This window comes from Sinocyclocheilus rhinocerous, unplaced genomic scaffold (genome assembly GCF_001515625.1).
Source record: "Sinocyclocheilus rhinocerous isolate Xijiao unplaced genomic scaffold, SAMN03320098_v1.1 scaffold65, whole genome shotgun sequence".
Taxonomy (NCBI): Eukaryota; Metazoa; Chordata; class Actinopteri; order Cypriniformes; family Cyprinidae; genus Sinocyclocheilus; species Sinocyclocheilus rhinocerous.
In genome coordinates this window covers 144,586-157,156 of record NW_015662000.1, presented here as the reverse complement: position 1 = coordinate 157,156, position 12,571 = coordinate 144,586, and the positions used below count along the sequence as shown (strand labels likewise).

The 12,571-nt window shown below is 36.7% G+C and overlaps 1 protein-coding gene across 3 annotated transcripts in view; it reads right to left on the bottom strand.

The window, feature by feature from the left end:
- Window positions 1-10,724, bottom strand: part of LOC107727239 (neuropilin and tolloid-like protein 1) — a 122,093-nt gene extending 111,369 nt beyond the window's left edge. For all 3 annotated transcript variants that reach the window (XM_016537045.1, XM_016537044.1, XM_016537043.1), the window contains exons 1-4: window positions 10,412-10,724; window positions 9,379-9,432; window positions 9,156-9,290; window positions 7,698-7,946 (exon numbers count right to left, since the gene is read on the bottom strand). In XM_016537045.1, the coding sequence (XP_016392531.1) occupies window positions 7,698-7,946; window positions 9,156-9,290; window positions 9,379-9,432; window positions 10,412-10,439 (466 nt within the window). In that variant the 5' untranslated portion in view covers window positions 10,440-10,724. The remainder of the gene's footprint in view (window positions 1-7,697; window positions 7,947-9,155; window positions 9,291-9,378; window positions 9,433-10,411) is intronic.
- Window positions 10,725-12,571: the final 1,847 nt, after the last annotated feature.

The following is a 12,571-nucleotide window of genomic DNA, read 5'->3' as shown; positions in this document are numbered from 1 at the left end:
GTTGCTCAGCAATAGCATGGACGCGATGTTGTCTGGGGGTTTGGCAAAAGGAGAGTGGTACTGTGGGCGGTGCTCGGGGTGGTGACTGAAGGCTGTGTAGTTCTGACGTCAACTTTTTACGGAAGTCACAACAGTTTGTGAAAAATCACAGCTACTTTATGCAGGCTGTGTGCATTTTACTGTGGACTGACTGTTTTGAAACATATATGGTAGTTAAATAGCCCCTAGACCTCAGTTATCGTGAAAAAAGCCAGGAAATTTCAGTTTTGACAATATGGGACCTTTAATACTGAGTAATTTTATGCCAAATTTACTCTGTAAAAGACAGCACAGAAGTGCTTCTGAAGTGGCATTTAGGTGTCTTTACACAGACTGTTTAATGCTGCTCAGAGGTGGTATAAATGCATTTACACAGCAAATACAACTGTATGTTTTGATCCTACGGGCTAAAGTGGGTCAGGTCAGGCACAATTTAGTCTGGATTTTTTGCAACACTACGTCTTTACACAGAATTTTGAGCAGGCCTTAACTCAGCTGTGCCTAATTTTATTCTGTCCACAAAAAACAATTCCAAACAAAGGCAAATGCATTGTTGCATCTCAGTGCTACACACAACAGCATCATTTTATTTTCTGAATGAATCTGTGTTTTTGAACGAATAGCTGAGTTATTCAATGACTTAAGCCCTATTCGGACGGGACTAGTTTTCTAAACTACGTTTGAATTTCGATTCTTATCACCTGATGTCTGCGATTTTCATGTACCAATTCGGACGGGACTAACATCTCAGTGCTTATTACAGAGGTGGGAGGGTCTGTTTTGGACATCCGGGCATTGCAGAGATCACACACTCTGTATGCGTGCATTGTGTATAGTCATGCGTGCATTGTATATAGTCATTGATAGTATAACCAAAGTTTTACGACAAATACCATGGTGAAGCTATATGGATAGTATAGCAAAACCATGGTTAATGTGTGGTTACTTTAGTTTAACTATTAAATTTTTTTATTTGTAGTAAAACCATGTTTAATTTTCATAAAGGTACATATGTAATTAAAACATTATGTAACTGAGTGCAGAAATTAAGGTGAAGTAACGTTAATATTAACTGACGCTGATATTACAGTAGCCAGTCTTAACAGTTTATGTGATCTGGCTCTTGATTTTATTATTGTTATTTTTTTATTTCTTTGCCGGGAGGCAAACAAATCAAAAATATGTGCAGTAGTAAGAGCATCTACAGTAGTTCACGTTTGCCAAAACAAACAAGGAAACGAGTTGTGAAAAAAATATCGTCTGCAATCACAGACATTCGCATTCGGACGAGATTAGCTTTCTCAGAGGATCACTGAGTTTGCTGAAAAAAGTAGGTAATTTGTTCTGGAATTATTACAGAGGTTGTGTGAGAAAAACACAGACGGGGCAGATTCGGACGGGATTAAAATTGTTAAGTACGTCTGTGGAACACAAATTTCTCTAACGACCCCCTGTAAAACTAGTCCCATCCGAATAGGGCTTTATTCAGCAAGACACATGCTTGTTTTGATCCTGATTGAATCAAGTTTTTGAAAAATTGGTTGAGTAAGTAATTCAATGACTCACTAATAAACACAAATGTTTGTTTTGGTCTTGAATTAATCACTGGGTTGAACAATTATGAATGAATAAATGATTCACTCATAAAAACACATGTTGCCACCTATTGGCGTACCAGTATAACCTCACTGAGTCCCTAAAAAATCCCCACCACTATACATTGTTCAATAACCTACATACATATCATTAAATGTGTAATACAACACACTTATATATAACTTTTAAACACACATTTCTTCCCATATGTAGCTAAAAATTGACAATGATCACACACTTCGTAGTTGCTGGAATAAATGTATGTCATATTATATCAGTATTGCACGGTTTTTATTTTCCTTTCACAAAGAACTATCATGTGCCGTGATGGTAGTGAGACCTGTTAATTATTGGTCTCGTATTTGGCCCTATATCTGTCAACAGTTGCTCTTTGGAAGTTAAAATTAGCTGTTTATGACTTCTGTGTTTGTGCAACGCCTTAGTGCAGTGAAAATCAAGCCACACCAGCCGCAGGGCAGTCGAGTCTTATTAGAGCAGCGACGATAATGATGACCGGGATCTGCAATCATAATTTGTGTTAAATCCAGGGTTTTATGCACTGATAATGGTGGATATACAGAAGGCCAAATCTCCACCAATCTCTTGGAAAAAGGGTGTTAGCACTCAATTTGAACAAAGCCCTAATCTAAAACAGCTTTTTGGTGTTGCAGCCCCTCCATTCCAAACCAAAAGCTTTGTCCAGGTATTAAAGACCAACCTGCTCCTTCTTAACCCTCAAGATATCTCTCTGTTTAAAGGTATAGTTCACCTTCACATAATTCCAAACTTTCTTCTGCAGAACACAAAAGAAGATATGTTGAAGAATGTTGGAAAACAAACAGTTGGTGACCACTGAGATTTATTGTATGGACAAACGTGTGTTATTTATTATTTATAAACTATTGGAGCATTTATTCATATTCTGAATGAACTATTTTTATATTTTCAGATTTTATTTTCGTTTTAGTCATTTTTATGTACTTTTGCCATTTTTATTATTTTTATATATTTAGCTTGAATTTATTTTTTATTTCAATTTTAGTTCTTCATTTTGAACTTATTTTCAGTTAGTTGCCACAGCAACATTTCAACTTTTCATTTAATTTTTTATGATATATTTTACTTTATTTCAGCTTAATTTTGGTTAAAAATATATTTTAATAGTTTTAGGCTTAGTTAACAATAACAACATTGGTATGACTTTATTTTCTATAAACCCACTTCTACTGTATGTACAAAAAATTCTAAATTTTGTGTTTCTCAAAACATATAAAGTCATACAAGTTTGGATGACATGACAGTGATTGATCACAGAATTTTTTATTTCTTTAATATCCATCATTTCACCTGGCTGGTCACACTATTTTGTGACAGCAAAAAAAAACATAAAACACAAGAAGGCACAGAACTATATTTCTTAATTGGCCCTGACTGGGTTTCAATGCTTGGATCTTAGGGACCACTCTCAGCTCCTGCATTCAGCTTGCTCTTTCTTTTCCCTGCTTTCGACAAACCTATTGAAAATGAAAAGAGGAAAAGGCCACATGAGGCTTCCCCAAACAAGGTTATTAAATGGCCACTGGATCAAGAAAGCGGTCCCTGAAATGCTTTTTAGTCCATCTTGTTTTTCTTATTACTGCTGCGTCTGTTTACAGCTGGGACAAAGGCTTCAAACAGCCAGTGGCCTGGGGAAAGACACATGAGGGGAGCAGCTCTCCCTGTTATTTAACCCAGCCAGATCTTGTCTGGTAACACAGCTTTATCTCTTAGAAAAGAGGAGGTGGGCTAATAAGGTCAGTCAAGCCCAGGAGACAAGGAAGTGAGACTCAGGAGAATGAGCGTGAGATTTTTCTAGATAGTGAGAAGGAGAGAAGGACAGATGGACAGAGGGAAGGAGGGCGGAGGAAAGGGACAAATGCTAGTCACAAAGTCTCTGTTCACAGTGAAGCTTAAAACGTTGAGAGTCCTGCTTTTACTTCTTAATCCAGTTAGATATAGTAGGGTAGTGGGAGGAAGTCTGTCTACAGACAGCAAGATCTGACTATTGGAATGAACTCATACATCGTCTGCATGATAATTGCATCTGAATGCTGAGAGTGACTGCACAACCATTTTTATTTTCACACGATATCAGGAAGTAATTACACACAGTGTGCACATCGTTCTACTTTTCTATCACTGAGCCATCCAAAGTTTGGCTTCGGCAACGGATTATGCCATGCATCTGCAATTTCAGATGAAACTAACCTTGAGTGAAAACACCTTTAATTACTTTAGAACCAAATTGGGAAACTCAAGCATTAAAACCACATGATGTTCGAATATCCTACCTATGTTTGGATGCATGTGGCCCAGGTTCAAGATTTACAGCGGTTTATAGCATTCCCACAACTTCTGGATATTTAATTTTCCTTATTTTAGAGAGTCACAAAGACAAATTCCAATTAAACGCTTTCAATTTGAGGATAACTGTAAAATCTATGCTCGTTACATAATTTTCAATTACTTTTTAAAGATTTTATTACATTCAACTTGGGATGGGAATTATGAGCAATTTAGGTTTTGGATTCTTCAAAACGAGTCTGGTAACACTAATGATTCTTTTGAGAAGTCTTAAAGGGGTAGTTCAAAAATGACAATTCAGTCATTATTTACTCACTCTGGTGTTCTTCTAAAGCTTTCTTTTACAGATCACAAAAGGAGAAAAAAAATAATCTGCTGGCACTCATCCATGTAGTGCGCTGCTAGAATTACACATTTTTGTAGGCCTACCTGGAAGCAAGCTAGTATTTTGGCACTTCCAATTCCATCGTCCAGAAGTCGATGGTTTGTTTGAATGGGTTTTTAGTTAAATGGCTGAAATAAAGTCTGTGGTTAAAACAAGCTCAAGATATTTTTATTTTTTATTCTACAACATTAGATACATTAGTAACACCACACTCATGACTTTTTTAAGCTTTTATGTGTCTGGAAAAAGATGGTTGTTAACAAGTGGCTAAATTAGACTGTAGATGTTGTCGGGGTCATTAAATTTCATCACACCAAACACGAAAACTTGCCTAACAGTCTACTTTTACAGCCTTGCTGCATTTATATTCGTGCCCTTGCAAACTTATTCTATTCTAACTCAAAATTTCAGGGGAAAGGTTTTTTTTTTTTTTTAAATAAAGGCTGAAAGAGATGACAGAGGTTTAAATGTTTTACTTCTGGCAATTATATTTAGATGTCAGAATTCATAAAAGTTGTGCTCATTTGTGAATACTATCATGATGAACAAATTGTGTATGAATCATACATTTTTGTTGGTCACAGAGCATATTTTCTGCAATAATCTAAAAGCCAATGGAAAACCCTATTGGGATTTTGACAAGGGAACCAGGGTGATGCAGGCTGGCCTACAAAAAAATATCACTGCACTACTCTGTAGTGACCAGCTTCAAACTTTAAGGAAAGAGATGTAAAAGTAACACAGAATGATCCCATGCAACTTGTGCCACATTTTTCCAAGTGTTCTAAAGGCTTATGATAAGGTTTGGTGAAAAACAAACCAACATTTAAATGAGTATTTAGCAAATATCCTGAATTTGGCCATTGTTCTGACTTTGCATTAATTACACTATATTAGTGCAGCAGTTCACTCTGGCTCATCAAGGAAAAGCATACATGCGCATCATTTTGAGAAATCCGGATTAATTAAAAATGAAACATATGGTAGATATGGAATCATTCTGTGATACTTTTGCCTCTTTATATTTAAAGTTTGAAGCTGGTTGCTATTCGGTACCATTATATGGATGAGTGCGAGCAGGACATTTTTTTAAATTTCTCCTTTTTCGGTCTTTAAATGAAAGTCAGTCATACGGCATTAGAACAACACCAGACTGAGTAAATAATGTCTGGATTTTTATTTTGGGTGAACTATTCATATAAGAACAACATTGTTTCATGGAGTTGGACAAGACGAAATTTGTCCAGCTGTTCAGTAAGTGAGTCAGATCAGCCATAATACACTGGTAAAGCCTTATGTTTTTGATTCACTAAAAAGAATCAGCTCATAAGAGTCATTTATTCAAAAATCAGACTACCCTAGACATGCTGTCTGTTTCTGATCCATTATAGAGCATCAGCTCATAAGATTCATTCCCTAAAGACATGGACTTCACTAGTCACGCTGTATGTTTGTGATCCACTAACCAGCTCATATAAAAGTAAATCGCTTGACTTTTCTAGTAAACTAAACAGAACCCAAAAAGCATTAGCTCGACAACTGGACTTCGCCGGTCATGCTGTGTGTTTCTGATTCATTAAAAAACAGCTCATAAGAGTCATTAGCTCAGGAATTGACTTCACTGGTCACACTAAAGTTTCCACACTATGAATGTCATGAAAACATTTTGGTATTGTAGTATTTTTTTAAACAATGATTCACTGTTTCCAAACCTTTTATTCAGTGACTTGTCCAGGCCTTGAATCACATATTTAAACTGATATTTTTCACAACAATTTGACATTGATCACATTGCTCCGCACTAAAATAAAAAGTCTCGAGATCAGAGCTGTAATTCAGTTGCACTTGATCTATTTGATTTGATATGAAGCAAGCAAGTGCAGTGTTAATGAGGTCTTATGCAGGAAATTTCAGAACTTGTGCCGCCCAGAGCCCCAGCATGACGAACATAGACTAAATTCCTCCGCTCTCACTCTGCAGACCGGCACATCTTTGATTGAGTGGCCGTTTTGTGATAATAAGCAGCATAAATTTTCAGTTAAATACAGTAATGTTCTTACTGTCAAATACTGTCAAATAAAATTTGAAAAAGACCAAGGAAGATGAATACATGCAATTTCTGGCCTTCCACATCCCCTGCTTTTCATTCATCTGTTGTACCTTCTGCATTAGCATGTGTTACCACTGGCTACAGCACAGCAGATGCGCTCTCCACTTTTTTGGGGGAACATCAAGGGAAGTGAATTCAGGGACTTTTATCTCCTTAATTATGTAAATTATATGCCACTGATATTCCTTATCAAGACTAGAGGAAGCTGTGTTTCTTCCCTGGCAAGTTGCGAAGCGAGAGTCTGAATCCATTCACGCTTAACAGTTTCTCCAAACTTGGCGAAAGAATTTCCTCCTGACTCACAATAGGATGAAAAAAAAAAAGCCTCGGCTCATAACTCATTTCTCAGATACAGTGCGACTCTAAATCAGTGCTGCCTTCAATTGTGTGCTACTTTTTCTTGCACCCAGTGCCACAGCTGTGCAATTCATCTGCAAGGCCCTTAAAGCTCGACCACTCTGTGAAATTATTCTGCATTTACAACTTTAGCTGCAGCTTTATTCAAATATTTATTTTGCCATTCTTCACACAATATCTATCACTGCTCCATTTGCACACCATTTACGCAAACATCTCTCACTTGAACTCAGGTACAGTATTACTTGCCGTTCAGACTCACTTCAGAGGTTCAATTTTAAATCAAGTCAGATAAGTAGAAAGCAGTGAAGAATGAGACGTCTGATAAAAACAACCGTTGCGCAATGTGCTACATATTTTCTAAGGATTCCTTACGGGGAATTGAAATCAATTATATGTGGAATGATGTTGTTGTTACCACTTAGTGTCTTATTGGCAACCTTTATCATCTAAATCAGGTCCTAGGAAGGATTGCCAGCATTCATTGTGGTACAAGGACTTGATTAAGGTAAACAATTTAAGAGGTTTTTGATGAATTAGAACACACAGGCTCATTATTACTGCAATTGAATATGACTAATAAGCTCAACTGCAGATTAGGATCATTGACAGAACCAACATGGACCTACAGTAATCGCTATATGAATCAGCAGCATGGATTTTGTAGAGTAGTTACTGATTGCATCAGGAATTCAAGTCGACATGCACAGGATAACAATACCCTGAGGTTAGTGAGTGAAAACCGGTTCCAGAACTCTAAAAGACCATCAGGAAAAGCCAAAAACTCGCTGGTTTAATAATTAATCAATCTGTCACAATCGTAAATGTTCCTGACACTGCATAAAGGGAGCATAAAACTGTATGTACCTGCTGTGAAATTGTAGCTTGCAGAAAATCCCATCGCTTCCAATTCACCATCCGCAACAAATTTTATCCATAGGTAACGGCCGCTCGATCTGATATATGGAGGGTTCTGCTGGCCGCAGTAGCGTCCAATTATTGGAGAAAAGCCAAAGGGTCCGTCCCGGACTTCAATATGGTCAAATTTACATTCCCATGAAGGCTCTATTGAATACTTTTCATCAAAGAAAAGATCAATGCATTGTCTCGGGGGAGCTGCAAAAGAGAAAATAAAAATAAATCAAGACTGACATCTGTAATTTATGATGGATGATGTCATAAGTCCAACACACTCTCATGGCAATTCGTAACTACAGTTTGGTAGGTGAACTGGTGGCCAATCTGGTTAGATTTAGGGATGGACCTTTGCGATTAAGGTTTTTTTGTTTATTTATTTTTTTCTTAAAAACGGTGCATTTCTGTATGAATCACATTCATATGAAAATCTCCACCTCGTATAATAGTTACGATTCACCACAAGATCGGGTTGGGTATGTTAGTCATTATTAGTATGCAAAGAAAGTTTTGGAGATATGGATTGCATTCATATGCATTTATTTCTACTGTAACATGAAAATCACCCAAAATCACTAAAATTTTGTAAGGAAGAATGAAAGAACTTATATATCTCATAATATTTGTAATCAGTGTTGGGTAGTGACTGTTTACATGTAATCTTGATTACATAATCAGATTCCAAAGATTACATTTTAAATAATCAGACTACAGTTACTTTATTATTGACTACATAAACACATATTCAACATTGCATCAACTACCAACGAGCATTATTTTTATTTGAATTATTACTCAGTGGGTTATTTAACCATGTATTTATTATAATAGTAATAATAGTGTACTATGGTTTTGGAAGGCTTTTGTCTTTTGTCAAAAACATTAATGCACTAAATCTTTTTAGTGTTTTATTTTGATTGTTATTTAAAAATTATTTATTTTAATTTGAAGTAATCTAACCAGCACCGTTTGAAATCTTATTAGGACGGCAAAGAGATTATCACATATAAACCATCTAATTGCAAGAAAATTACTACTAGCTTCTTAGTTCAATTTGATTATTAGCTTACAACAGCACAGCATGCTAGCAGTCCAACAGATGCGATTGAAAGACAACCCCATTTTTACCCACTTTTGTGGAAATCTAATTGCGTTAATCAAATTAACGTTCAGATATTGAGAGATTGTTGATCTATAGAGCCTTCTGTTATGAATGCAAATTAAACACTAGTGTTTATTAGCATCATAATGGTGCTGCATAGGATTAACAATCAACTGATTGCTCCTGCATCTTTCACTCTGAGTGCCACTGCGGTGCTGAACAATTCAAAACAACACCCACCATCCAAGTGTCACATGACAGATGTGTTTGTGTGCTGCATTTACTATTCGGACAAGGTATTTTTTTACCTTCAATGATGTAGATGCATTCTCGCTCTGGAGGATATTTGTTTGGGTAATTGGGTGAGGTGAAGAGGCCTCCCTCTGGTTCTTTCACCCAGGTTCCACACTGCCCTGCCGGCTGCACTCCTGAATTGTTTTTCACTGAGAGAGAGAGCAGTCAAATGTCAGAGATTGCCAGGAAACATGGAGATGGAGAGTGGGTGGGTATTCTGTGACAAAACATCATTACCTGCTTCCTTCTTTGTTGCCCCAGACAACCCAAGCATGAGAAGACCTGCAACAACTGCGACAAAAGATTTAAGATCAAAACAGCATAGAATCATGTGGATTCATTATGAACATACAGCTGGACCGAAGGGTGCAATTCCTATATTCATGCTGGACTAAATTGCAAAACGTATATTTGAAAATGCATTTTAGGAATGGCTGAAAATCAACGATCTGAAATAGTATCCTTTAAAGAATTTGGTCTAAACCTGGATAATTTTTTTTATTTATTCTTTTTTATTATTATTATCTGTATTCGTTTTTAATGCAGTACACACAATTAATGCAAACGAAAAACCAAAGTGCATTTATTTATTTATTTATTTTAGTCTTTATTTTGCATTTACTTTCCAAACTGATTGATTTGCTGTGGATGTACTGCAAGTTTGGAGAAAAAGAAGAATTCAGCTTAAGCTGGAAGCTGTTTTGAAATATGGTAGCTGGTTTAGTTGGTCCAAGCTGGCCACTGGCTGGTTGTCTAGCTACAAACCATCTTAAACTGATACGACCAGTTGGCTTTTCTGCTGTTCCAAGATGCTCTACCAACTTAAACTAGCTAATTACTAGCTTGTAATGACCATCTTAGGCCAGCTAGAAACCAGCTACCATTAAAAACCAGCCTAACCAGCTCGCAGATGGTGTTTTGCTGGTCCGTGATGGTTTGCCAGCTTGTGGACCACCAAATCACCATCTTGGACCAGCTAATAACCAATCTGCACCAGCTAATGATCATTAAGACCAGCTAGAAACCTGACTTAAGCTGTATTTTCCAGCAAAAAAACAACACAACTGGGAAAATATATGCTATACTGTCATGATGCATATGCAGTTGCATATCACTCAAAATAAATTAAATGCAACTATTTCAATCAGTTTACAATAACACACAAAGTTCCTAAAGGAATAAAGCGAGACAGACCGATAAATGCAGATAGACCTCATGCGTAAAATGAAACAGAGAGAAGAGAGTGAAGTTAACTGGCAGCTGGACTCACCGTGAAGGAACCTGTTCCCATGTACCATGTCTATTCCTTTCACAAAGGGCTTTCTCAACTAATTCCATTTAGATCGGAATACTTTCAGAAGAAAAAATTGATATTTGCGGGAAAAAAAGAAGCAAAAATCACAGCGAATATGTCAACAGCCCTGAATTCATTTCACTATACTGACAATTGAGATTCCAGCAGAGATCCACAACTATGCATTAGTAGTTCCGTATAAAACCAGAAAAAGGTGCAAACATTTCCATCCAAACGTTTCCAAACCCCTCTGGTGCTCTTGATGGATTAATAGGTCCGTCCGTCATTAGCTTTTCCTGATCGCTCCACCTTTCCAGAGTCATCACGAAAAGATTCATAAAGGGGAAAGGTTGGAAAATCTTCCAACCATCTCTAAGGAACACTTATCGGAATATCCATTCCAATTCATTTTTCCATGGTTGAGCAAAGCCAACTTCAACAAGAAAACTCACAGCGTCAAGAAACGTGTTTAAAGCCTCATTCCCGTGTTTCCTCGCCAGTATATGCAGTACAAAACCCCTTTCCTGCTTCCCCCCACATCAAAGAGTTAATTCATATCATCGCTCCTCTCCGGCCATTCATTAATTTCAGTTCTTCAGCAGAGTTATGTCAACATGATGCGGCAGCACACGGAACTGTTCGTCATATGTCCACTAAAGATAATGTTGATGCTCTTGAAGACGCACCGCAAAACCGGTCAGACTGCGGAATCCAATGAATCCAACACCTCACGCGGCAGCACTAGAGCAAAATTTGGGGGGGGGGTAAGCAGAAAAAGCTCTGTGTGAGGAAAAGAAACAAGCAAAGAGATGGATATCTAGCCAGAACTACTATCAGCGTCTCCAGCATTAACTGCACCTGCAGTGCTGGATTGGCGAAGAGCATCTGCAGCCTGCGGACAATTGGAGTGAAGTAGCGAAGCATGCAGAAACTATAAATTCATTGGAGGGTTTATACGCGGCTCGTGTGAGCCAGCCAGCCTCTTTCAGGAAAGGTCACCCTGTTTATCTGGCTTTAAAAATGTTAACTTCATTCATCAATAAACTTGACGCGATCTAAATATGGAGGAATCACTCGCGCTGTTTTCTCGCCATTAAATCTAGTATTTACCATTGAAAATGTGCGCAGTGTTGAGCTATTATCGTTAACCTGAGTTTGTTTTACACGTGTGGTGTAGAGTAGGTAATATTGTGTGTGGAATAATGAATTGTTATTCTTAATCCTTGAAAATAATAATATTCTTTTTCCAAATGAACATGTAGTCTTTTTATACAGTAAAATAGTCATCAAAACATGCTTTAAAAATCACAACATATTCAGTCGTTTTCAGAGAAAACATTATTAATTCATTCATTCATTCACTTTCTTGTTCAAATTGTAAACAGTGTAAGCATAAATCTAACAAAAGCTTGCTTAAAATAAGAATAAACTATTCTGGAAATGGTAAAAAAAGTGTATTCTTTGTAAACAAGTTTATATTTTATTTTAACTACAATAAAAGTTTATTTTATTTAATTACAAAAAACATGATAATGTGACTGTATGTTTTACAGTTACACGTCATTACATTTCTCCAAAACACTCCAATGTACATAATAAAAAAATCTTTAAATAAAACCCAAAGAAAGTAAACAAGTAAATAAAGTACTTATAAATTATGTAATTTCTTAAAATACTTTTTACTTATAAAATATAGTTTTTTTTGTGACAGAAAACACTGCTTATTATACTGTACATGAGTTTTGCATAAAAGAAACGCATATTTATTTAATAGATGATGAACATCAGTCTTAATCTTATATTATTCTAGCTGCTTCCAATTATAAAGAAAGCATATGCAATCAATGCCAGACCCTTTCTGTTGCCTAAAATAGCTGCATGGTCATCACAATATTTTGGCAGCGTCTCTCCATTTCATACCAGCAGACTGATAGTCATCAATTCCAACTGCACTGATGGAAAGTGCCAGTACACACAGAGTTTCCTCATTGCCGTATTTGAATATATGCATCTTCAAAGTTACAAGCCTGTGAAATGCTTTTTATACTGTACGTTTGCATTAATATTCCTTTCCCTGATGCGATAATCTCATCAACCATGTGCTGTCAGAACATCAGTCTCCCTTAAGCATGCTAA